The sequence below is a fragment of the Schistocerca piceifrons genome, chromosome 3 (genome assembly GCF_021461385.2).
Source record: "Schistocerca piceifrons isolate TAMUIC-IGC-003096 chromosome 3, iqSchPice1.1, whole genome shotgun sequence".
Classification (NCBI taxonomy): Eukaryota; Metazoa; Arthropoda; class Insecta; order Orthoptera; family Acrididae; genus Schistocerca; species Schistocerca piceifrons.
Window position 1 is genome coordinate 619846341 of NC_060140.1, and position 27897 is coordinate 619874237.

Here is a 27897-nt window from a genome sequence, read left to right on the forward strand (position 1 = left end):
GCCTCAGTTGGGCCAGCGTTCGTGCTGGACGTGCAGACCGCGTGAGACGACGCTTCATCCAGTCCCAAACATGCTCAATGGGGGACAGATCCGGAGATCTTGCTGGCCAGGGTAGTTGACTTACACCTTCTAGAGCACGTTGGGTGGCACGGGATACATGCGGACGTGCACTGTCCTGTTGGAACAGCACGTTCCCTTGCCGGTTTAGGAATGGTAGAACGATGGGTTCGATGACGGTTTGGATGTACCGTGCACTATTCAGTGTCCCCTCGACGATCACCAGTGGTGTACGGCCAGTGTAGGAGATCGCTCCCCACACCATGATGCCGGGTGTTGGCCCTGTGTGCCTCGGTCGTATGCAGTCCTGATTGTGGCGCTCACCATCATTGGCACCAAGGCAGAAGCGACTCTCATCGCTGAAGACGACACGTCTCCATTCGTCCCTCCATTCACGCCTGTCGCGACACCACTGGAGGCGGGCTGCACGATGTTGGGGCGTGAGCGGAAGACGGCCTAACGGTGTGCGGGACCGTAGCCCAGCTTCATGGAGACTGTTGCGAATGGTCCTCGCCGATACCCCAGGAGCAACAGTGTCCCTAATTTGCTGGGAAGTGGCGGTGCGGTCCCCTACGGCACTGCGTAGGATCCTACGGTCTTGGCGTGCATCCGTGCGTCGCTGCGGTCCGGTCCCAGGTCGACGGGCACGTTCACCTTCCGCCGACCACTGGCGACAACATCGATGTACTGTGGAGACCTCACGCCCCACGTGTTGAGCAATTCGGCGGTACGTCCACCCGGCCTCCCGCATGCCCACTATACGCCCTCGCTCAAAGTCCGTCAACTGCACATACGGTTCACGTCCACGCTGTCGCGGCATGCTACCAGTGTTAAAGACTGCGATGGAGCTCCGTATGCCACGGCAAACTGGCTGACACTGACGGCGGCGGTGCACAAATGCTGCGCAGCTAGCGCCATTCGACGGCCAACACCGCGGTTCCTGGTGTGTCCGCTGTGCCGTGCGTGTGATCATTGCTTGTACAGCCCTCTCGCAGTGTCCGGAGCAAGTATGGTGAGTCTGACACACCGGTGTCAATGTGTTCTTTTTTCCATTTCCAGGAGTGTAGTCATATCCGGTTACTGTTTACTTACTCTCTAGATAGATTGATAGTCGAAGAGTTGTTTTGACAGATGCAAAGAATAGTAAAAGAGTAGACAGCGGTGCAGAAAACTAAAAGGGAAATAACACCACTACAGCTCGGGGCCCTATGTACGCTACGGCACATATTCACTTAGTGTAGTGAATCCCCTGAGGACATTAATAGCCGCACATAATTTTCAGTTTGTGACTTAGTGGCCAGTTTGGTGGAAGTGCGTACATAAATTGCTCTAGCCATGAACATGGATGTATGTCATTCTTAGAATTGCGGAAGATCTTTAATTTCCGAACAGTTAAGAAGTGTTTATAGTCAAAGTTTTCTCCTCGTGACGACAAAGACCTACCGCGTCTGTCCCAGTCCCAATGACGATTATTGTTAAATTCACGCGCCTGGCGCTCTCTTGTTGCATCCTGTAAATGAAATACATTACTTTCTTCAAACCCCTCTGCTATCTGTGATTCTAAATTTCTTCTACTCTCTTTTCCTACAATTTCGCCTTCGATTTGTTTGACTTGCTTTCGTAATGCCTCAACTTCCCTTTTAACGCGTTCATTAAATTTTCCCTGATTTTCAACATGTTTATTTATGTTCTGGTACTCTTCAGTTTCCGCAAATTGTAATGGAGCTGTATCATCCGAATCTCTGTCCCCATTTAAACTAAGACTTGTCAATTTATCTGAAATCTCATCTCTTTCCAATAAGTTTACGTCTTCCGTAAGTGTCGCAACTCTGGTTTCGGTATTATCACATTTAGTAGTTAACTGTTCACACTGTTGCGTTAAGTTATTTATTCTGTCATTTGGTACGGATTCCTCGATTCTTTCAATTATTTCTTCCTTATCATGTGCACGTTCTAAATTTAATTCTGAAAATTTTTGTACTATCACGCGATCTTTTTCTTCCTGTTCTCTGTCCTGTTCCTCTTGTCTGATTTCTGTTGAAATTAAACTATTATTGTGAGCATTCAAAATCGGTTGTACTTCTCTAATTTCTTTCTTTGATTCAGCTTTCATGTTTTTGAAACATGTCCCTGTTCGTGAGCCTAACTGTGTTTCCATTATTTCCATTTCGGTTTTAATTGTTCCTATTTGTGATCCTACTGTTTTTAATTCAGATCTTAACTGTGATTCCATTGTTCCCATATCAGTTTTTAATTCATATCCCAAAGTTCCCATCTCTGTTTTAATTGTTCCTATCTCTGTTTTAATTGTTCCTATTTGTGATCCCACTGTTTTTAATTCAGATCGTAGTGAGTCTAACCGTGTTTCCATTGTTCCCATCTGTGATCCCAAATTTAATATTGCACTCATTAACTGCTCCATTTCTTCTGTCGTTAACCACGTAATCTGTGAATTTTCTGATTGAGAAAAATTTTGAACTGTTTCTGGATTATTTTCCCTGCTTATTAAATTGTTTTCAACACCATTATTCATCATACTGTTGTCCTGTGTTGGCGAGTTCGCCATGTCAACTATTTCGTTATTCTGACTATTCATCATTTTTGCCTGTTTCATTGACTGCGTGATCATTTACAAAACATAAAAAATTCGTCAGTGTACGAAAATTACACACAATGACTCCTCATCTCTCACACGAGATGTTTCCCTCAAACACGATTAACGAACAATTGAAATAATTGCACTAAATTGTCAAACCCGTAGACAAGACAACAAATTTAAATATTGAAAAATACCATTAGAAGAATGCCAATTACCAAATCTACACATGCAAAATAGACTACAATTACTAAAGTACAAATTACTACAACAATACTACTGTCTACTATTTTTACAATCAGAAGAATTCCAAGGGACGATCCTGGCAGGGCCGCCACGTGCATGGGGGCTTAATTATTAAGTTTGAAAATCATTTTTTTATTTTTCGTAGCTGTATGTCCGATTACGCTGTGTCTCGTAAACGGTTGGCCCTGACTAGTATTATTACGCAATCTGACTGCATAGAACAACAACAAAGAATGAAATGAAAATTTTCGTTAACACAATTAATTAATTAAGTCCCCAGCAACTATAAAACCTACGAAACCAAAGCACAAGTATAACTGTTCTGTGTGTGGAAGTGTGATTCAACGTACACATCTGGCACGGTTCTTCTTCAACAAGACAATAAATTTTAAATACCAATTATACTGACGTGATAAAAAAAATTAGAAATACTATAACTGCGCAAGAAAACCAGAATTACACTCTAATACAAGAACACACGCCAGATGCTTTGTTGACTGAACCTGTAATGACGCATTATTCAGGACACTGAAATAATGAGAGAGAAAAGAAAATTCTTTTTTACCTTCATTTATATTGATGAAAAGCACTCTAATTATTACAATATCTCCACACCGACTCGCTACTACCACATGTCAACAAGAACTCCCTACTGCCACATCTCGACAAGCACTCTTCACTACGACATCTCAGCAAGCACTGACTACTACGAGTTCTCAACAAGCACTGCCCTCCGCTACTTCTCAATAATCACTGCCAGTGGAGGCGGCGAAACAAAACTCTCTGGCGCTGTGGCTCAGTGTAGCCACCTTTCAACACATATCAAAAAAAGTTTTGCATCACCTCGGTTCCGAGAGTTCCGGAAGATGTACAGAAAATTGGACTAGAGATCAACATAAAAATCGTTTCCGCTCATGAAAACCACACATTGCATGTTGTATCACCATACAGCGAGACCTTCAGAAGTGGTGGCCCAGACTGCTGTACACACGGGTACTTATAATACCCAGTAGCACTTCCTCTTGCATTGATGCATGCCTGTATTCGTCGTGGCATACTATCCACAAGTTCATCAAGGCACTGCTGGTCCAGATTGTCCCATTCCTCAAAGGCGATTCGGTGTAGATTCCTCAGAGTGGTTGGTGGGTCACGTCGTTCTTAAACAACCCCTTTCCCCAGGCATGTTCGATAGGATTCATGTCTGAAGAACATGCTGGCCACTCTAGTCGAACGATGTCGTTATCCTGGAGGAAGTTATTTACAAGATGTGCACGAAGGGGTTGCGGATTGTCGTCCATGAAGTCAAAAGCCTAGCCAATAAGCTGTCGATATGATTACACTATCGGTCGGAGTGTGGCATTCACGTATCGTACAGCCGTTACGGCGCCTTCCATGATCACCAGCGGCGTACGCCGGCGCCACATAATGCCACCCCAAAAAAAAGCAGGCAACATCCGCCTTGCTACACTCACTGGACAGTGTGTCTAAGGCGTTCAGCATGACCGGGTTGCATCCAAACACATCTCCGACGATTGACTGGTTGAAGGCATATGCGACACTCATCGCTGAAGAGAACGTGATGCCAATCCTGAGAGGTCCATTCGACATGTTGTTGGGTCCAACTGTACCGCACTGCAAGGTGCAATGATTGCAAAGATGGACCTCGCCCTGCACGTCAGGAGTGAAGTTGCTCATCATGCAGCCTATTGCGCACAGTTTGAGTCGCAACACCACATTCTGTGACTACACGAAAAGCATTATTCTACATGTTGGCGTTGCTGTAAGGGTTCCTCTGAGCAATAATCTATATGTAGCGGTCATCCACTGCAGTAGTAGCCCTTGGGCGGACTGAGCGAGGCATGTCGTTGACAGTTCTCTGTATCTCCTCCATGTCGCTTTGGTTCACTCTGAGACGCCTGGACATTCTCCTTGTTGAGAGCGAGAGCCCTTCCTGGCACAAAGAATCAATGCGGACGCGATCAAACCGCGGTATTGACCGTCTGGGCATGGTTGAACTACAGACAGCACGAGCCGTATACCTCCTCCCTGGTGGAATGACTGGAACTGATCGGCTGTCAAACCCCCTCCGTCTAATACGTGCTGGTCATGCATGGTTGTTTACATCTTTGGGATGGTTTAGTGGCATCTCTGATCAGTCAAAGGGACTGTGTCTGTGATACAGTATCTGCAGTCAACGTCTATCTTCAGGACTTCTGGGGACCGGGGTGATGCAAAAAAATTTTTGATGTGTGTATTTTATTCTTGTGATTGCTCTTCAGGAAGATTTGGTGCATTCCCTTGGTTGATACCGATCGTAGAAACATTCGAAACATAGAAATTCCGAACACCACGAGCATCACCAGCGACATATGAATCTCGCTCAGGAAAGAAATGTCATTAACATTGCTGAAGATTTCCCGCGTTGGCAATAACTTCGCGGCAAACCACACATTACTGATCACTTTGCCGAAAACTCGTGCTAGGAACAGATTATGAATTAAGATGCAACGTAGGAATTTCACCGAAAACAGTTTCAAATAATTTATTTATTCACTTCTTTTTTAGTTCATTCACCAGACGTACAGTTGGTAAATGAATAAGGACAATGTCATTTCAGTATACATTGGAAAATAGTTGTGCTGTAATGTTCTACATACATGGGTAGTTAAATGATGTTATCCACTGTGCCACCGCTTCGGTTGGACAGTTTATTTGCTACATGGCTCATGAAGTACTTCGAAAACTTCGTATTTTTCTCAGAATACACACAGGTAAGCCGAGCACCGAAATCGCTTATTTTGGATCCATTGCTACTGAGCGGAGTTTCTGGGAAACCGGATTGTGGCACTGACCGTGTTCTCCTAGTGAGCTGCCCATGGAACAGCACTACTGCGACCATTCCACTGCTGTCCTAACTGCACATCAATGCACATCGAGTGCAAAATGTGTTGCTGCCACGTCATGTTCAAACCACAGAAGGTAACAAATTCTCGACGCCATACTCATACTGTCTGAGGAACCATGTGAAGACCTTGGAGGAACACCTTTTTTGTACCACTTCGTTCAGTTTATCGGTAATTATGTAATGACGAATCACGTTATTGTTAACAATACCATCTCATAGATTCACAATTAACTTGTGTTGACAGGATCGACACACAACTACGAGTGGGCTTCCGTCATCCCACACATGGCTCTTTCTACTGTTGAAAGTACCCTCTTTTGTGCACATGGCCTCATCTGTAAACAACACGAAAATAGGAACATTATGGATTTCTGCACGTTGCATCTGGAACGATTCATTCTACATCGGATGTCTAATGGCTACAATGACTGTACTTTCTGTGGATCATGCGGATGCAGTTGTTGTTCACCCAAGTTTCTGAAAACGGTTGTGTTGTCTGGGTGCAATGGTTCAGATAAGATTATCAAAACAACTGTAACTGTTTGCCGTGTGGACTGTGGCGACAGATGATGTGCGGCAACTAAAGTGAGCACATACATGTAGTATTCAGTGACGTGCCATCAGTTATGAAGATGACTATTACTGCACACAGTAAGCTTTCTGGTTTTAATTTTGAGCTTGCACGTTATGTGCTATATATAACGTGCTCGTTTTTCCCGCGCTCCGTTCGAGAGTGGAAGTTGGTTCATTGAACCCTCTTCTAGGCTCTTTATTGTGAATAGCAGAGTAATCACGTAGATGTAGATGTAAGGCGGAAACCGTCCAATCGTGCTACGTATAATAAATTGCATACTTGTGAAAAATTCAATAAGAAATATATGGCTTTGGTGCCCCATGTGAAGCAAAATTCTCAAAACATTTGTATGGCTTCTGTTTAGACCTTGTGGCACAACTGTCACGTATCGCTTTGAGCTCATTCTCTTCCAGATCGTCCGCAGCTCTCGCCTAGTGGCTACCACTGCTCTCTCTGGATCGAGGGGTCGCGATTTCTATTCCCTGCCAGTTCCGGGATTCTCTCCGCCTGAGAAATGGGTGTTTGTGTTGCCCTCATCATTTCATCTTCATTCGGAAAAGGAGCGAGACTGGACTGTGTAACAATTGGAACTTAGTATGTGCGCTGATAACTGCACAGTTGAGCGCCCCACAACCCATATATCATTATCAACAACATCTTCCAGATCGAACGACCTAGCACCTGTTGCACGTCCAGTTTCTCCCATTCTAACATGGAAGGATTAGGTTAATTGTAGACACCTATGTGTCTATGTACAAGTAGAAAAGAAATGTGTTGTTGCTGCCGCCGCAGCGGGAAAAGCTCAGCATAGCGTCCCTGTGCTGCTCTCCTGTTCACATTGGCCATCTCTTCATCTGTAAACCTATCCGCACTGCTATGAGTCACTGTTAACGTACAAATAACATTAACTGGAATAAAACCTAAGACAGAGCCGAGCAATAGTGAAAGCAAGCTTCCGGGCAGAGAGTAAAATGGGCGTTACTGTTAACAGCAAGTATAAAGCCATAACTACATTACAACTAATAGTGGTAGGCGGCTGCAAGTGTAAACAACAAAGAAAAACTCCATAAACTGGTTTACCTCCTCACCGCAGGTTGTAGTGACTACATGCTCAAATAAACAATGTCCTCAAATATTTGCTGGATGCATTCCAAACTCTGTCGTCCTCTACAGTTCTTTTACCCTCTACAGCTCCCTCTAGTACCACGGAAGTTATTCTCTGATGTCTTAACAGATGTCCTATCGTCCTGTCCCTCATTCTTGTCAGTGTTTTGCTTTCCATGTACCGGGTGATTTTTGTTAATGTTTCAAAACTCCCAAAGAGGCGTAGATGACACTGAAACAAGTATTTTAATATCGGACACATGGGGCAGCAAGTGTTGGGCAAGATCCCAAAAGTAGATGACAAATGAGGAACATATGACATCACTACATGACTTACATCGTCGCTCGTGCAGGAGTGGAACGCATCGGTCTGTCCAACCCAAATCAAGCGTTCATGTCGGTGTGACTCCAGGCCTACGTGCACTATTTTAGCGCGTGGGGCACAGGATTCGAATCTTACGTCTGGCAAGCAGTAATTTTTTGCTTTACGTTGCTCACATAGAGGTAAGATTTATAATTTGATTTACTGGTCTCCTGCTCTCCGCTGGTTAATTGTAAAGTACGGTACCACAAAAACCTACCACGTTGCGCCACAAGTAAATAAGTAGAAGCTTCCGAATTGCATCACTAGCAGCAAATGGCCTACCTGTTTCTTTATTAAATAAAATCTGCAGACAAACAGAAAGGGACAAAAGCAAAGAAACACAGAAACGGAACAGCTTTTGCTTGGCTGCTGCGAGAGCAATAACTCTGTAACTTCTGAGTTTACAGCAGATCACATTTACAAAACTTGCTCCTAGCGGAGCAATATGTAGGTCTGCCCCCTACCGGTGAGAGTAGCTTAGACATGCCCAAACGTTGCATCTGTGGTGACAAACTCAATTGCTGCCATCACATGTTCAATATTTGTCGTCCACTTTTGGGGTATTTCACGACATTTGAGGCTCCATGTGTCTTGTATTAAATTACTTATCTCAGTGTCGTCTACGTCGCTTCCGGTTTTTTTAGCGTCAATAAAACCACCTTGTATTCCTATCGCCGCCAATACCGTGGAGAAACTCTTCATTCCTTACCTTATCAGTCCACCTAATTTTCAACATTCTTCCGTAGCACCAAATCTCAAATTCTTCGATTCTCTTCAGTTCCGGTTTTCTCGAAGTTCATGTTCTATTATCATACGAAGCTGTACTCCAGAACGACTTTCTCCGACATTAATTCCTCAAATTGAGGCCTATGTTTGATACTAGTAGACTTCTCTTGGCCAAAAATGCCTTCTTTGAGTGTGCTAATCTGCTTTTCATGTCCTCCTAGCTCCCTCCGTTATGGATTATTTTGCTGCGTGGGTAGAAGAATTTCGTAACTTGATCTACTTAGTGATCACAAATTCTGATGTTATGTTTCTCGTTGTTTTCACTTCTACTACATTTCATTACCTTCGTCTTTCTTGGATATACTATCAGTTCACATTCTGCACTCATTAGACTGTTCATTCCCTTCAACAATACTTGTAATTGTTCACTTTCACTGAGGACAGCAATGTCATCAGCAAGTCTTTCATTGATAAACGTCCACCTTGAATTTTAATCCCATTCTAGATTACTTCTATTTCTCATCGCTTCTTCAATGTATAGATAGAACACTAGGGAGAAATACTATACTGAACTGACCATGCTCTTGGGATGCTTCCAAATACCGCGACGGACCTCCTTGTGCCCGGCGTAGTGCAGCAAGGGAGATGAAAATCAAATTGCCATGGTGGATTGGAATGCGCTATTAGCGAAAGGAGCAGAAGAATGGGTTAAGTGAGAATAAGGGCTTGGTACTAGGAATGAAACAGGAGAACGATTAACTGAGTTCTACAATAAACTTCAGCTAATAATTGCGTATACCCTGTTCATGAATCATATATAACAAGAAGGTATATTTGGAAAACATCGGATGATACGGAAGATTTCGGTTAGATTACATCACGGTCAGGCAGGTATTCCGAAATCAGATACTGGACTGTAAGATGTACCCAACAGCAGATGTAGACTCATATCATAATTCAGTAGTGACGAAGAGTAGACTGAAGTTTAAGAGACTACTCAGGAAGAATCAATGCGCAAAGAAGTGGATACGGAACTACTAAGGAACGAAGAAATACGCTTGAAGTTCCCTGAGGCTACAGACACAGCGATAAGGAAGAGCTCAGTAGGGCTGGCCGGGATGGCCGGGAGGTTCTAGGCGCTACAGTCTGGAACCGCGCGACCGCTACGGTCGCAGGTTCGAATCCTGCCTCGTGCATGGATGTGTGTGATGTCCTTAGGTTAGTTAGGTTTAAGTAGTTCTAAGTTCTAGGGGACTGATGACTTCAGATGTTAAGTCCCATAGTGCTCAGAGCCATTTGAGCCAAGCTCAGTAGGCATTTCGTCCGCAGTTCATGGTCTAATGGCTAGTGTTGCTGTCTCTGGATCAGGGGGCCTCGGGTTCGATTCCCGACCGCGTTGGGACTGGGGACTGGGTGTTTGTGTTGTCCGCATCATTTCATCATTATTCCTGAACGTGTAGGGATTGGGCTGTGTAAAGATTGGGGCATTCAACGGGAGCTGATAACTGCGCAGTTGAGCGCCCTATAAACCAAACATCAGTAGGTATTTCAGTTGAAGAGGAATGGACATCTCTAAAAAGTGCAGTCACAGAAGTTGAAATGAAAAACTTAGGTACAAGAAAGGTAATTGCGAGGAAACCGCGGGTAACAGAAGAAACAGTTCATTTGGTCGATCAGTGAAGGAAGCATAAAAATGATCAGGAAAATTGGGGAATACAGAAATACAAGTCACATAGAAATGAAAAAAATAGGAACTGCAGGGAAGAAGGTGAAATTGCTGCATGAAAAGTGTAAGGAAATCTAAAAAGAAATGATTGTTGGATGGACTGACTTAGCATATAGAAAAGTCAACCTTCGCTGAAATTAAAAACGAGGGAGGTATCATGAAGAGATCATAGGAACAAGCGTTCAACAATGTCAAATGGTGCAAAATGTTCTAAATTCTGAGAAAAATAGGGACAAGCTATAGGGAATGACGGGTAATATACAACAAGTATAAGAGCCAAGAAGGAACAATAAGAGTGGAAGACCCATAACTAAATGTTCGGGTTAAAAAGGTTGTAACACAGGGCTGTATTCTTTGGCCCTACTGTTCCATCTGTACGTTGAAGAAGCAGAGATGGAAATGAAAGAAATGTCCAAGAGAGGAATTAAAATTCAAGTTGGATGGATCTCAGTGATAAGATTCGCTGATGACATTGCTGTCGTCAGTGAAAGTGAAGAAGAATTACAGGATCTGCTGAATGGAATGAACAGTCCAATGAGCAAAGAATACGGTTTGTGAGTAAATCTAAGGAAGGAAGTAATGAGAAGTAGCAGAAACCAAAACACATAAAAAAATTTGCATAAGGATTACTGATCACCGAGTACGTGAAGTTAAGGAATTCTGCTACCTAGGCGGCGAAATAACGACGGCGTCCAGAACGTTCTTCAAACCAATGGCGAACAGTTGCTGCCAGTGAATCGTGCATAGTCGTCCATAAAAATTCGATCTCTGTTTGGGAACGTGAAGTCCAAGAATGGTAGCCGACCATAACGGTTTCCAGTCAATGGTAGGTTCAGTTGGACCACAGAACCCAGTCCATGCCATGGAAACATAGCCCACGTCATTCTGGACCCGTACCAGCTTGCACAATGCCTCGTTGACCAAGTGAGTCTATGACTTCGTGAGATCTGCGCAACATTCGAAGCCTCACATCACCTCTGACCAGGCAACGGTTTTCCAACCGTCTGTGGTCACGAGCTCAGGAGAGGCGCTGCTCTCGGTCGTTAAGTGAAGACTGTCGGACACTGCGTTGTTCGCAGTGAGAAGTAAACTCTGAGATCTGGTATACGCATCACAGTTTTGATGGTGTGGATATTGGAATATCGAAATGCTTAACAATTTCTAAAATGGAACGCCATATGAATTTAGCTCCAACTACCATTCCGCATTCAAAGTCTGCTAATTACCGAAGTGCTGCCATAACCATGTCGCAAACCTTTTTGCTTGTATCGCCAGAAAACAAGTGACAGATCCGCCTATGCATTGCCATTTTAAACGTCGTGTACGCGATACTACAGATGTCCGTATACGCGCTTATCACTATCAGATCACCTGTATTACCTCAGTGTACATCTCTGTCGTACGCTCCTTTTAATCCGATCAATTCGTTTTTGGTCCATTTTGGTCCTTGTGTATATTTTAAGTCACCAGCCCTTCCCTATGCTTACCCCTATTTTCCCCAGAATTTCGAAAATCTTGTTTTCAATTATCGAACGATTTTTCCAGGTCGTCAAATCCTATCGACGTGTCTTGATTTTTCTTCGATGTTGCTTCCATGATCAATCGCAACGTCAAATCTTCGGAATTGTGTAGATCATGTTTTTCCGAAAGTCTGATGGTCTATTGCCTGTGACATACATCCCACACGCCAATGAGAATAGTCATTTTGTTGCCATTTCCCCTAATGATTTTATAAATTCCGATGGAATGTTAAGAATGTGAACAGTGAATTTACTTTCAAAACTTTTCTTAAGAATTTACTTTATTTACTATCGATTCATCAAGAACATTAACACATTTAATCACACTATGTGAGCGTGGAAGTAGTTGCCAGTGGGTAACTGATGAAAACAAATCAAATTTGTTTCAAGAAATGTAAATTTTAATCCTAAAAGCCTTTTTTTTAAACAGATTTAAAATTATAATCAGAAAGCACCCTCCAAATATCAAGTTATAATTTATTCAGAGGCAGAAAGAACAAAATTTTGACTCTATAAGCTTTCGGGCTGAGAACCTTGCTGCTCCCTTTTGACACGGCCTTAGTCACGACCGCTCACAACAACCTCTGAAAGACTACACTGGTGCAAATCTGCAACACACCAGATTACTTTAAACTAAAAATTTTAAGAACTCACACAAGCACATAAACTATGCACCCCGTAGAAGGGATGGAAATGGTACAAAACACTAACATGAAAAGATTAGCTTGCCACCGAAGGTGCAACTTGATTTTTAAAAAAAGTCTTACGGTGGAAGGGTGGCAACTTTATATACTAAAATTACCATTCAAATAAAAACCCTTGAAATGCAATCTTACATAAAATAAATAAGGTTGGCCAAACATGCTCTACATTACACATATACCGCCTCTCAAGATGATAGGCTAGATTAAAACATATTTCAGGAATTCGGCCGTTACAGTTCAAGCAATAAATTCGTTAACACAGAATCCGACAAACATGACAGAGGCAGCTATTAACGTACGGCAGACCGACAGACAGACAGACAGACACTAACTGCCTAACAAATGCGGACGAGAGACAGACGAGCAAGCTGGGGACGAGTGTCTGACCAAGAAAACAAGTAGAATTTAACAAGTAAATGCAACAACATATCAGCAATCATTTAATTTCTAATAAACTGCGGTTTCTGGCGAAGACCTGGCGCAGCACTCCCAAAACGCTCTCCCGAACCGTGCGCTGCCAGCCGCTTCAACGGACGCAGGAAGGCGCGCCGATCTCCCATCTCACGGCGTCGCAGCTCGAACCGGCCAGATCGATGCCGTGGGTTGAGTCCTGTCGCTCTCGTATCGGCCGCGAAGCCACTACCCCTTTCGCTGACCAACTGACCCACTGGCGAGCTTATAGCGCCCCGTAAATGCACGTGGACAGGCAAGCTTTCCCCTTTCCCACCAGAGGGAGACACCAAAGCTGCGATTGCCACAGCGGCGCCACCGCCAGAAACGGAGGGCGACTGCTTCACACTACGCGCTGCGACGCGCTTTTTAAAACAGCATTTTTTACCACGGCTCAGTATGTCTTCCAAATCTCTTTTAAATTTTTATTCTAATGCTGGTTCCCCTAACTCTTCTCTGTCGACCTTGTTTCTTCTTCTATCACAGGTAAATCCTCCTCCTCATAGAGACCTCCTACAGTGTAACCTTTCCACCCATCCGCACTCTCTCCTGCATTTAAAAGTGTAATTCACATCACCTCTTAATATTACCTCCCTTGCCGGCCGCGGTGGTCTCGCGGTTAAGGCGCTCAGTCCGGAACCGCGCGACTGCTACGGTCGCAGGTTCGAATCCTGCCTCGGGCATGGATGTGTGTGATGTCCTTAGGTTAGTTAGGTTTAAGTAGTTCTAAGTTCTAGGGGACTGATGACCACAGAAGTTAAGTCCCATAGTGCTCAGAGCCATTTGAACCATTTTTCATTACCTCCCTTGCTTTTAATTTCACGGAAGGTCGTTTTGATTTTTATACATGCTCAGTCAGTCCTTCTGACAATCATTTCTTTTTCGAGCCCACATTGGATTTCATGCACTGAGAGTCGAACGGGGCGCTCGGATAAGGGGTGCAGGGAAACAGCCTCTGCCGAGGTATGTATATGCGACGCCCGGGTAATCCCAACACTTCACTAGAAGATGATGAGACTTGCACTTACGGAAATGTCGCGGAATTTAAACGCAGCATGGAAGGTCGAGAAGATTTCGTTAATCGTCAGCTCATTCCACGTTTTTATCCCTGGCACTGAAATGCTCAATTCCTGGCCTCGATTGCCATAAACAAAATTTCTTGCCTCTGTACCCCGGCTGAGCTTCGGCCTTTCACTCGTGTTGCAGCCTGAGCGGTGCACACGCCCGCAGCTGCCTCGTGCTGTCTGCGCTTCTGGGGTGCCTGGTGACGTCAGCGGCGTCCAGCGCCACCGAGTGCCGCCGGCTGCCGTACGAGGACACGGCGCCTCGCACGCGCCTCACCAGCGACCGCTTCAGCATCTCCGTCAGCGGAAACCCCAACGGCTACGTGCCTGGGGAGTCGTACACAGGTACTTAGTGGACCCTCCTTCACTTACTTACTGCACCTTGCGAAGCAGCTTCAGAGGTGGTGTTCCAAGGATGTGTTGAAAGGTTCATACTCTTCATTCCTCAACAGAAGGAGTCTGATATTATCTACTTTATGGGCCTGATCTATGCCTATCGGAGAACTCACGAACACTTTCACTTCTTTAATACGATGATGAGACAGGACATTATGACCATCCACCTAATAACCGTTATGGCCACCTTTGGCACGGTATCAGTGGCGAACCAATGTAGCATGGAAGCAATGAAGTCTTTGCAGGTCGCTGGAGGGACTTTGCACTTTATCTGCACACACAAGTCACTTAATTCCCGTAAATTCTTGAAAGGGAGGCCATGAGCTCTGACGTCACGTTCATTCCCATCCCATCGATCGGATGCAGACCTGGCGAGGTGTGGACCAGCGCATCAAGTGGGACTCGCCACTGTGTTCCTCGAATCACTAAATCACCTTCTGGCCTTGTGACTTGGCGCATTATCTTATTGAAAAATGCCGCTTCCGTCAGGAAACATGATCGTCATGAAGGGGAATACGTGGTCTGCAACCAGTGTATGCTCTGGGAACATTCAAGTGGGATTCCATGGGTCCAGTGGAGCTCGTGCTTGGCACCTTGGTGACTTGCACGAGCTCCACTGGACTCGTGGGTGCCCATGTGAATGTTCCCAGAACACAACGGAGCCGCCACCAGATTGTCTACTCCATGCAGTACATGTGTGAAGGAGCTGTTCCCCTGGAAGACGACGGATTTACGCCCTGCCATCGGCTTGATGCAGAAGGTATCAGTATTCGTCAGACCATGAAACACTCTGCCACTGCGTCAACGTCCAGTGCCAATGGTCACGTGCCCATTTCAGTCGTAGTTGCCAATGTCGTGGTGTTAACATTGGCACATGGTTAGGGCGTTCGGTGCACTGTGAGTTCAGACACATTTGTACTCTGACCAGCATCAGAGCCTGATGTTAGTTCTACCACAGTCCGCCGCTGTCTTGTTTTACCAGTCTGCCCAGCCTACGACGTTCGACAGCTGTAATGAACGGTCTGGTCGTGGTTTCACCTTGGTTTCACTACGTGTTGCAGATACTCACCACTGCACTCCACGAACACCGAAGAAGTCGCGCAGTTTCTGAAATGCTCGTGCCGAGCCTCCAGGCTATCACACTATGCCCGCGGTCAAACTCAGATTGATCACGCACATTTCCCATTCTACATAATGACAGCACGTTCACTAATACTACATGCACCGTAGATTTCCGGAAAGCTTTTGACACCGTTCCTCACAAGCGACTTCTAATCAAGCTGCGGGCCTATGGGGTATCGTCTCAGTTGTGCGACTGGATTCGTGATTTCCTGTCAGGAAGGTCGCAGATTGTAGTAATAGACTGCAAATCATCGAGTAAAACTGAAGTGATATCAGGTGTTCCCCAGGGAAGCGTTCTGGGACCTCTGCTGTTCCTGATCTATATAAATGACCTGGGTGACAATCTGAGCAGTTCTCTTAGGTTGTTCGCAGATGATGCTGTAATTTGCCGTCTAGTAAGGTCATCCGAAGACCAGTATCAGTTGCAAAGCGATTTAGAAAAGATTGCTTATGGTGTGGCAGGTGGCAGTTGACGCTAAATAACGAAAAGTGTGAGGTGATCCACATGAGTTCCAAAAGAAATCAGTTGGAATTCGATTACTCGATAAACAGTACAATTCTCAAGGCTGTCAATTCAGCTAAGTACCTGGGCGTTAAAATTACGAACAACTTCAGTTGGAAAGACCACATAGATAATATTTTGGGGAAGGCGAGCCAAAGGTTGCGTTTCATTGGCAGGACACTTAGAAGATGCAACAAGTCCACTAAAGAGACAGCTTACACTACACTCGTTCGTCCTCTGTTAGAATATTGCTGCACGGTGTGGGATCCTTACCAGGTGGGATTGACGGAGGACATCGAAAGGGTGCAAAAAAGGGCAGCTCGTTTTGTATTATCACGTAATAGGGGAGAGAGTGTGGCAGATATGATACGCGAATTGGGATGGAAGTCATTACAGCAAAGACGTTTTTCGTCGCGGCGAGATCTATTTACGAAATTTCAGTCACCAACTTTCTCTTCAGAATGCGAAAATATTTTGTTGAGCCCAACCTACAAAGGTAGGAATGATCATCAAAATAAAATAAGAGAAATCAGAGCTCGAACAGAAAGGTTTAGGTGTTCGTTTTTCCCGCGCGCTGTTCGGGAGTGGAATGGTAGAGAGATTGTGGTTCGATGAACCCTCTGCCAAGCACTTAAATGTGAATTGCAGAGTAGTCATGTAGATGTAGATGTCTGAGTAGCAGTCATTCCTCGCCAGGTGACACTGCTGTCACATGGACAGGTTTATATCGATAGTAGATCAGTGGCCATAATGTTCTGTCTGATCAGTACATACTCATTGTGTTGTGTACCGTACACAGTGAGTAGATGTATTTAGAAGCACTTATGTAATATGATGTGAAGAGCTGATTCAGAGTAGAATCGTGAATAACAATAGGAAATCTGAGCGAGTATTTAGAAAATGTGTAAGATGCAATCACACATCTTGCACAGAATAAGCTGTCCATCAGATTCTCACAAAGAGTTCCAAAAGGAGAAGAAGCTAAGTGGTTTTATTCCAGGAAGAAGAGTGAGAGGTTGTTTTGTATAATATTCGAGAATCATCTTGTTGTTACAGAAGTTCTGTAACACTTAAACTAAGAATACTATAAGAACGGAAGTCTCAGTGTCCCTTAAGTACACAAGAAATGGACAAGAATGACACACCCCTTATCCCCTTACCGCTCATTGACCAATCTGTTTCGTGATAACAAATTTGGGCCAGACATGAATTTCTTGAGTGAGACCCACAGGAACAAATGCGGACAAAAATAAACTTCACGAGTCACACTCGCTGGAACGAAAGTCGATCCATCGCGTGACTGAGTCATGAGACAAACACTTGTCAGTTACAATCGTGGTTTAGATCGTAACATTAGGCGGCGAAAATTAGTCACAATCCAACCTACAAGGCAAGGGTGCTAGTAGTTTTGTACTTTCGTTTCGAAGAAAAATTATTATAAACTATGACACAGTGCTGAAAGAGTGGCGTTCACCGGACGTAATGATGAAGTATCCAGTGATACTTGAAACGTCCCTATAGAAAACTTATAAATGAATTACTATGCAGATAAACCTCTTACATTATTTGATTTTCAAACAGCTGAGCAAAACTGAACGTACTCAGACATTACTCTCTTTACTTATTCTGATCAACACTAAACTGACACACAATATTTTTTAGCGCAACTCAATCTGACTTTCAGTAATCCCTATAAGGGAATGGCCCTGACTAAATTAACCTATACGTTTAACAAATCGCTTACCTCACAAAAATCTTCGTTACTCGAACTACTGCAATACAGCGAGCGCCACTACTGCCAGCCAAATAAAAGATTCTAACTACTGAAGGCACTAACTACTGATAGGCATAGTTAGCAAATGAAAGATTTTGATAGTGAACAAACGATTATTTACCTTAAAGGTGTTCAAAAGTCATTATATATATATATATATATATATATATATATATATATATATATATATATATATCTCAGTTCATGATATCCAGTGTTACAAATTCACTCTTTCTGATGGACACACGTCCAGATCGTCCGCTCTCAAAATTCCGCCATCTCTCTCCCCACATCCACCACTGCTGGCGGCTCACCTCCAACTGCGCAACGCTACGCGCTGTTAACAGCCAACTGCCCAACACTGCAATGGCGAATATTACTCCAACAATGCAAACCAACCACAGCCTTCACGCAGCACAGTCAGTGATTTTCATATAGAGCGTTACATGGCGTTACCAACGTAAAAACCTAAACAGCCTACTTACATACTGACGTCATTGTACAAAGTAGAAAACGTGAAAAATGTTTAATTACAGATGATGATAAGGAAATAGAAAATGCAATACCTAAATCACGTGTATGATGGATTTGACAGGAAGTGAAAAACAATCAATCGGTTGGAAATGTTCTGAGGCACTTGACATGAAAGCATCTTTTGCAAATCATTTAACTCTCGCAAAGCTTACGATTGCAGTAGGGTATAAAACAAGACATGTTTTACTTAATTTGGTATGTAATATACATCAGAGATCTAATAATTGTAATTAACTAATGCATAATCCATATTTTTTTTACTTCCTATGAATAAAATTTGGAGCAGTACACACCCTTTTTCACAGAACTAGTCCTTCTTGCTCCGCCCGTCACGAGTTATTTTGCTGTCTAGGTAGAATTCCTTAACTTCATCTACTTCTTATCACCAGTCCTGATGTTTTATATTTCTCATTGTTCTCATTTCTGATTCTTTTCATGACTTAGTCTTTCTTCGATTTATTGTCAGTCAGTATTTTGTTACTATTAGACAGTTGGTTCCATTCAGCAGACAATGTAGTTCTTCTTCACTTTCACTGACGGTAGCAATATCATCACAGATTCGTATCATTCATATCCTTTCAACTCGATTTTTAACTCAAGTCTTGGCCGCGCGGCGTAGCAGTGCTGTCTCAGGCGCCTTTTCACGGTCCGACCGCCCCCCCCCCCCCCCTCCCCCTACCGTCGGAGGTTCGAGTCCTCCCTTAGACATGGGTGTGTGTTGTCCCTAGCGTAAGTTAGTAGCTTATTTTAAGTTACATTAAGTAGTGCGTAAGCTTAGGGACCGATGACCTCAGCAATTTGGTCCCATAAGACCTTTTCCAAATTTTTCCAATCTTGAACCCTTCTTTTATGATGCAGTGATGCAGTCTGCGAAAGATTGCATCACTGTCCTTCACCGTTTTTACTTCGAGCACTTCGTTCTTGGTCTTCAACTCTTATTATTCCCTTTTGGCCCTTGTACATGTCGTATATAACCCGTCTCTCCCTATAGTTTACCCCTAATTTCCTCATAATTTCGAACATCTTGCAACATCTGATAGTGCCGAACGCTTTTTCTGGATCAATAAATCCTGTGAACGTGTCTTGATTTTTGTTTAGTCTTGGTTCCATTATCAACCGCAACGTCAGAACTGCCTCTCTTGTGCCTTTGCCTTACCTAAAGCCAAACTGATAGTCATCTAACACATTCTCAATTTTCTTTTTGTTTCTTGTAAATCATTATTGTCAACATCTTGGATGCGTGAGCTGTTAAGCTGATTGTGCTATGATTCTTGCACTTGTCAGCTCTGCAGTTTTTGGCATTGTGCGGATATACTTTTCAGCAAGTCAAATGGTATATCGCCATATCAAACATTCCACATACAAACGTGTATAGTCGTTTTGTTGCCACTTCCCCAATGATTTTAGAAACTATGATGGAATGTTATCTACCCCTTCGTGACTTTATAATTCAAGGCATCTGCAGTGGTCACTGTAACACTGTTTTTCTTATAACTTCGTTTGCTAGCATCATGAAAAGTTCTCATGCGTTCACTTACTACTATATACAGTATTAAATTATTATCGAAGCTAATATTTTCTTTTTCTTACGTCATTTACGTCATTCCTCAGTTTCCTCTATACGTATATAGTAGCTTTCCACTAACACCAGATATCTTCACTTTTTTTAAGGTCTAATGCCATTTGACATTTCGTGTACTTTGGTTTGATACTGCGGGATGCATTCGTCTTCAATTTGTATCAGTAGCCTCTGTACTGTTCTCTCTCTCTCTCTCTCTCTCTCTCTCTCTCTCTCTCTCTCTCTGTAAGACGAGCCAGTTTGCCTTAGCTTCTGTTTATATATTATAGCTTTACCATGGTACAGTGGTTGGTGAAGTAAGGTGGGTGTATTTCCTTGTTTATATGATACTGTTTTTGATATGTTAAGGTGGTTGTTTTTTATTTACAATATGTTTATTAGTTTGAATAACTTTTGGTTGCTAATATTTGTCTGATAATTTATTATGTGTTCCATTTCCATTATTGGCTTTTGGATTTGGAAGTTCTCTTGTAGGGTCAGGAGATGATTCTTTATACTGGATCTGACTATTTTCATGTCTATTTCTATAACGGTAAGTTCGTGGTTTTCTCGTCAGAGAAGGTCTGTAAATGTTACATGGATGGCGTCTTATTTCCATACTCTGTTGTATTGTATTTAAAATGTGCTGCTGGTCTGCCGTAAGTAGAGAGTATCACAACTGATGCACTGGGGTCGGTAAATTGCAGATTTTTTTTATTTGTCAGTATCATCTTCCTCCTTCGGGCATTTCTGCTTTGAGCTATTGCTTTGGTATGCTATTTTCATTCCTTGTCTCTTGGGAATGTTCATAATTCTGTGCGTTAGTTTCTTTTCCTTATGTGATTACAAACCTGATTGTTGAGTTTCCGTGTTGTGTCCCTGTTTTATTTGTGACGGTGTTGTCGGTGAGTGTGTTTGCGGTCAGTGTTGTAGAACTCTGTATTTGTGTTGTGTTTTTTATTATTATTTTAAGTTTTTCTAGATTTGCTTAATCAGTTTTGGAGCCAGATGTTCTTGCTATCACTTATTTTTTGCCATCTGAACTATGTCTAGATTCTTATTATAGTTTTGTTAGTCAAGTGATACTGTGTTTATCCTGTGGAACATACCTCTGAGAGCCGCTTATTCATGGGGCTGGGAGTGGTGAGATAATCGCTGAAGAAACCATTAAACAAAGTGACTGAAGAGGCTTCAGTCTACAATCTCAGATTGCTCCCAATGTGATGTCCTACCGGCAGGCATCGGCCCGATAACTGTGGCACCCTTAATGATGTATGGATTCCTGTTTTTTGGCCACTATCGTTTTATTACACAAATAGCTGACTACCCGGTGTTGCCCGGGTATGCATTTATTCCAGTCTTCTATTAGTTCATCTCCTCCTTCCCTTTTACCACCTCCTCCTCTCCTTTCTCTCTCTCCACCCGTCCAATCCCCATTCTCTGTCCATCTGCTCCACCCCTTCTCCCTGTCCATCTGCTCCCCCACCCCTCCCCTCTGTACATCTGCTCCTTTTCCCTCTGTCCATCCCCATCTCGCACTCGTCACGTTTATTTCAACTCTATTTGACATATTTCACATTTTTCTATACTCGTATTTCACTTGTATCGCTACCGAATTTAGCCTTGCAGTTTCCTTTTCACTGAACTCTATGAAGCCATATCTCCCGTAATGTTTTGCGAAAAAGTTAGTAACAAAGAAGTAATAAACCTGATGCTGTAGTTTTACTGCAATAACAGTGAAAATGTAATGAGAGGCAGACGCTTTTTTTCTCTCATCATTTTTTGAGGGATTTCAAAGAGAGAAAGTGTCGTGCAGGTTTGAAATTATGTGTAAAGTCTGCTGCAAGCGACTAGCTGCTCTCTTTCTCAAATAGTGGATGAATTTAGTCTGGCTATTTGTGCGTCGTGAACTTTCTGTTCCACCCCCACCCTTCTGAGAGGCAGGTGGTGTTTACCCCTACAATGGTTCTTTCCAGACAGTAAGTGATATGTGTACCAGTTTTGGTTGAAATTGATCCAGTGGTTTAGAAGAAGATGTAGAACATACATGCATACATTTTCATAATTCATTGTGCGATCAAAAGTATCCGGACACCCCCAAAAACATACGTTTTTCATATTAGGTGCATTGTGCTGTCACCTACTGCCAGGTACTCCGTATCAGCGACCTCAGTAGTCACTAGACAGCGTGAGAGAGCAGAACAGGGCGCTCCGCGGAACTCACGGACTTCGAACGTGGTCAGGTGATTGGGTGTCACTTGTGTCATAAGTCTGTACGCGAGTTTCCACACTCCTAAACATCCCTAGGTCCACTGTTTCCGATGTGATAGTGAAGTGGAAACGTGAAGGGATACATACAGCACAAAAGCGTTCGGGCCGATCTCGTCTGTTGACTGAGAGAGACTGCCGGCAGTTGAAGAGGATCGTTATGTGTAATAGGCAGACATCTATCACACAGCAATTCCAAACTGCATCATGATCCACTGCATGTACTATGACAATTAGGCGGGAGGTGAGAAAACTTGGATTTCGTGGTCGAGCGGCTGCTCGTAAGCCACACATCACGCCGGTAAATGCCAAACGACGCCTCGCTTGGTGCAAGTAGCGCAAAAATTGGACCATTTAACAATGGAAAAACGTTGTGTGTAGTGACGAATCACGGTACACAATGCGGCGATCCGATGGCAGGGTGTGGGTATGGCAAATGCCCGGTGAACATCATCTGCGAGCGTGTATAGTGCCAACAGTAAAATTCGGAGGCGGTGGTGTTATGGTGTGGTCGTGTTTTTCATGCAGGGGGCTTACACCCGTTGTTGTTTTGCGTGGCACTATCACAGCACAGGCCTACACTCATTTTTTATGCACCTACTTGCTTCCCACTGTTGAAGAGAAATTCGGGGATGCATCTTTCAACACGATCGAGCACCTGTTCATAATGCATAGTCTGTGGTGGAGTGGTTACACGACAATAACATCCTTGTAATGGACTGGCCTGCACAGAGTCCTGACCTGAATCCTATAGAACACCTTTGGGATGTTTTGGAACGCCGACTTCGTTCCAGGCCTCACCGACTGACATCGATACCTCTCCTCAGTGCAGCACTCCGTGAAGAATGGCCTGCCATTCCCCAAGAAACCTTCCAGAACCTGATTGAACGTATACTTCCGAGATTGGAAGCTGTAATCAAGGCTAAGGGTGGGCCCACACCATACTGAATTCCAGCATTGCCGATGGAGGGTGCCACGAACTTGTAAGTCGTTTTCAGCTAGGTGTTTGGATACTTTTGATCACATGGTGTATGTATAGTTGTAGGGGAACTCGGGGCAGAACGGGATAGCGGGACACAATGGAAAATTGCTCTTTTCTAGACTGGACAGTGTTGCAACCTGTTGTATGGGCATGTAACTATTTCTCCGAATGGAAGGGAAGTGAGGGCAGCCATTCTGATTTAGTTTGAAGTGCGAGATCTAAGTGAATTGTTGTCCGTCACGCTACCGCTTGCGTTGTTCTAACGTTTGGTGAATTTCAACGCCAGGTAAGCTTTTAATTGTTAATTGTATACCCTAAAATGACACATTCCCTTAAAGTGCATGGCATTTGTTACACTTTAGTTATTTAATGCGTTTAAATACGTCAGTTATTACACTCCATAAAAGTTGTTAACCTCAAAAGTGCTCTTGGGGCGGAACGGGACGGGGCAGAATGGGATAGTGTCCCGTTCTGCCCCGTCATATTTTGATGCAAGTAGAAAGCAAACCCAGCCTGGATGCTCATGGATGCCAGACTCTCCAAACCAGCTACGTTCACCGAACAACTCAGCTTTCCAGATATCGCCCGAGGCTGTCATTCCAATCCCACTAATCTGTCAAAATACTCGGCGGACTACAAGACGAAAAGGAAAAACCGTCGTATTAACAGATTCTCCTTATAAGAAGGAACTGCAGAATGCTGTCGCACGTAATGTAGGCCTACAGAAAGGAGGAGGGTGCACAAATATAAACAATGTCAGGACAGAGACGTCAGGTGCAATTCAACTTAAGGCAGAAATATCAAACTGCACACCCAAAAAAACCAAAACAGAGGACATCAAAGACCTTAAGAAAAAGGAAGAAGATGATGGAGAAGAGAGAATCAGAGAGAGAGGATGCTGAGTGTCTCTACTGTAGGGAATTCTACTCCGTTTCAAATGAGGGCTGGGTTGCATGCCAGAGTGGGCACACAATTCATGTACTGTGCATGGGGGCTTAATTAATCAGAATGCAAATAATTTTTTTAATTTTAGTCGCTGACTGTCCGGTTACGCAGTCTCGTAACCGGTTGGCCCTGACTAGTAATGGTACGCAATCTGACTGCATAGAACAACAACAAAGAAAGAAAAGGAAATTTCCGTTAACACAATTAATTAATTAAGTCCCCAGCAACTATAAAACCTACGAAACAACAAAACACAAATGTAACTGTTCTGTGTGTGGAAGTGTGATTCAACGTACACATCTGGCACGGTTCTTCCTCAATAAGACAAGATATTTTAAATACCATTTACACTGAATTAATTAAATAAAACTGAAATACTATAATTGCACATAGAAACCCGAATTACAGTCTAATACAAGAACACGAGCCAGATGCTTTGTTGACTGAACCTGTGACCAAGAGGCATTATTGTTTAAGACATTGAAATAATACAAACAAAAGGAATTTTTTTACCTTCATATATATTGACGAAAAGCACACTCTGATCATTACAGCATCCCCAATCCAACAATATCTGGTGTCTAGCCCATCAAAACAATATGACAACATCTGAACAAGCACTCTCCATGGGAACCTCTCAACAACGACTCACCACTGCTACATCTCAACAAGCACTGCCTACTGCTACTTCTCAATAAGCACTCTCCACCACGGCTTCTTGATAAGCACTGCCTACTGCTACTTCTCAAAAAGCACTCTCCACTACCACATCTCAACAAACACTGCCTACAGCTACTTCTCAATAAGCACTCTCCACTACGACTTCTCGGCAAGCACTGCCAGTGGAAGCGGCTGAATAATACTCTTTGGCGCAATCTCTGGCGCTGTGGCTCAGTGTAGCCACCTTTCATATGTCCCTCCTCCACGGGCTAGAATTTGATGGTATTTTTGCCAGCATTGGTGGTGAAAATACCACCAAATTCGTCCAAAAAAATACAGACAAAACTAAAAGATAATATTAATAAGTAAATATCACTTCATTAAATAAATTTTGGCTTTGCACTGACCGTTCCATAACCTAATATATAAAATACAGTAAGGACTACAAATGCTTTCATACATGTGATTTTACATTATAGTTTACACAAGTATCATTCAATCAATGGCACCAGCAATATCAAATAGGTGTAGGTAAGAGTCTCATAACATTTCACAAACAGTAAATACACAAAAAATTAGTTTATACAAATATTCACATAAAATGCTTTCCATAGTTCAATAAACAAGTAGTTGACAGTTCCAGCAGTAGCACCCAGCAATGGTCAACAGGTGCAGACACCAACAAGTGACATCATTCAGTAGAAGCAGTTCCTTCAGTTGCACCCAGCAATGTTGAACAGGTGCTACAGCAACAAGTGACACCATTTCGGTAGAAGCAGTTCCATCAGTGGCACCCAGCAGTGTTGAGCAGGTGCAGACACCAACAAGTGACATCATTTCAATAGAAGCAGTTCCATCAGTGGCACCCAGCAATGTTGAACAGGTGCAGACACCAACAAGTGACATTAAGTCAGTAGAAGCAGTTCCATCAGTGGCACCCAGCAATGTTGAGCAGGTGCAGACAGCAACAAGTGACACCATTTCAGTAGAAGCAGTTCCATCAATTGCACCCAGCAATGGTCAACAGGTGCAGACACCAACAAGTGACATTATGTCAGTAGAAACATTTCCATCAGTAGCACCCAGCAATGTTCAACTGGTGCGGGTAACAGTCCATAATATTCAGTATCACTAATTAGACAGTTCATCAGAGTTTCTCAGCAGAAATTAAACATCTCCAAGTGGCACCCGTGAATGATGATAGGTGCAAGCACGAACAACAGTTTGAATGCACACACAATTGCTTTTACAAAATAATTATCAATGCTCTTACACTAAACATACAAATTATAATAAACACACAAATGATCAGATAATTGTCATATTAAATATTACAAATACACAAATATCAGTAAACCTATAATATTTATGGGTGTCAGTGCAAGCCACAACAAACAAGTAAAATAATATTTAGGAGATAGATCGGCACCAATTATTTGGGATTAGGAAACGAAAACACACAAAACACACTCATCTTTCATCCACATTAAGTACTACTGTGTAATTGAATAGTGTTAACTGTGTAAATGCAATTCTGTCAAAATTTGATGTTCAACATGTGTATCAAGTAGTACTGGCAGCAGTGTATAACAGTCAATAATAGTTAGTCAACGTCGTAGTCATCATGTCAAGACCAATGTTTGCCAAGCCAAATCAAATGTACGGTTTCTGAACAACTGTCAGTGTGCCAAGATATGCGAATGCTTCCTCTCTCCAAAAAAATATATATATATATATACTGCTTATTGATTTAACAAAGTGTGTGTGTAGACAATCTTTCTTCCACTTGAGTGTTCTAGTCTGCTATCTTCATCCTCCTTGTTCCATATAGACCAACAAACAAAGAAAAAAAATGCTCCTCACTTACTTCACCTCTTAGCCACCAAAACTCCGATAATCATCAGCATCACATAAACTTAATACTTCAGTAATACCTGTTATGTCGATACATATAAACCTTATCATCAATATCATTTACCTTACGTCTTGTCCACCAAAACTCCAATAATCACCAACTTCACACAATCTCAATACCTCAATAATACCTCTTCAATACGTCGATACATATAAACCTTATTACCAATATCATTTCACTTCCATAACAACTCTTTCCTCTAGTCAGTCTCCTCGAACAAGTACAGACAAAATCCTAGTGCAAACTTCAGTTTATCATCCCATGCAATCCGAAGGCACAATATCCACACACAACCTCTGTGTAGTCCTCCTGAGCCAAATCTTCTACTCATTACGAATTATAAAATACATTTTGGTTACCTTGTCCATCATAAAATAAAAGAAATGCATACATGACCTCTAACAGCCTTCAGTTTGAATAATTTTCAGTAAGTAGGTGAAAGTACGTAGTATGAAATATCACATAAGACTTTGAGTGAATAAATCGTAATATTTCACAGTGTGTACACCACTTCAAGAATCATAGCAAAACAGAAGCAAACATGTGGAGTATTTCTTGTGTCAAGTGTCACTTGCTATTTCAATTGCTCACGAAGAATGCAGTGTAATAACTGTCAATTGTCTAAACCTAGTGTTGGTGCGTCATGTCGTTAGCTTCCTTCCTAGTAACATAAATTTATACAGCTTCCATAAAACCTCCAGCTCATGTGACTTCAATGAAGTTTCTTGTACCAATGTCGTTCGTAGAATTATAGCAGTTCATTTTCTTATCTTAAAATATAAGACACTGAGCGTAAGCAAAACATGCAACAGCGAGTAAATATACCAGTAGAGAACAGAATGTCAACAAGTGGATGCTGCACAATCCTTACAACGAGGCTCTGCCAAGCGAACAATCTATAATTAATACCATGGTGTGACCCAAACTCCATGTTCGTACACCGTATATTAGCATTTCTATATACCAAATTAAAGAGTAGTTATGACAACAAACAGAAATGTATAAATATGCAATCCACACGCAAGGCAGCAAATATGTATCTTACATAATTAACAGGTCATTAGCATCATATCAGCATACGCAAATAAATGTTCATATGTAATCTTAACAAGTAAACATGAAGGCGCAAGCAGATAAATCACAAAGTATAGCCTACATACATAACCATAGCAGCACAATTAATCATGTGACAATTATAATTTAAA

General features: G+C 42.8%; 1 protein-coding gene across 2 annotated transcripts in view; it reads left to right on the plus strand.

Annotated features, from left to right (window-relative positions):
- The window catches only part of LOC124789810 (spondin-1-like), a 190945-nt gene that overhangs the window by 43724 nt on the left and 119324 nt on the right, over positions 1 to 27897 (plus strand). For both annotated transcript variants that reach the window (XM_047257291.1, XM_047257290.1), the window contains exon 2: positions 14179 to 14381. In XM_047257291.1, coding sequence (XP_047113247.1) covers positions 14179 to 14381 — 203 coding nt within the window. The remainder of the gene's footprint in view (positions 1 to 14178; positions 14382 to 27897) is intronic.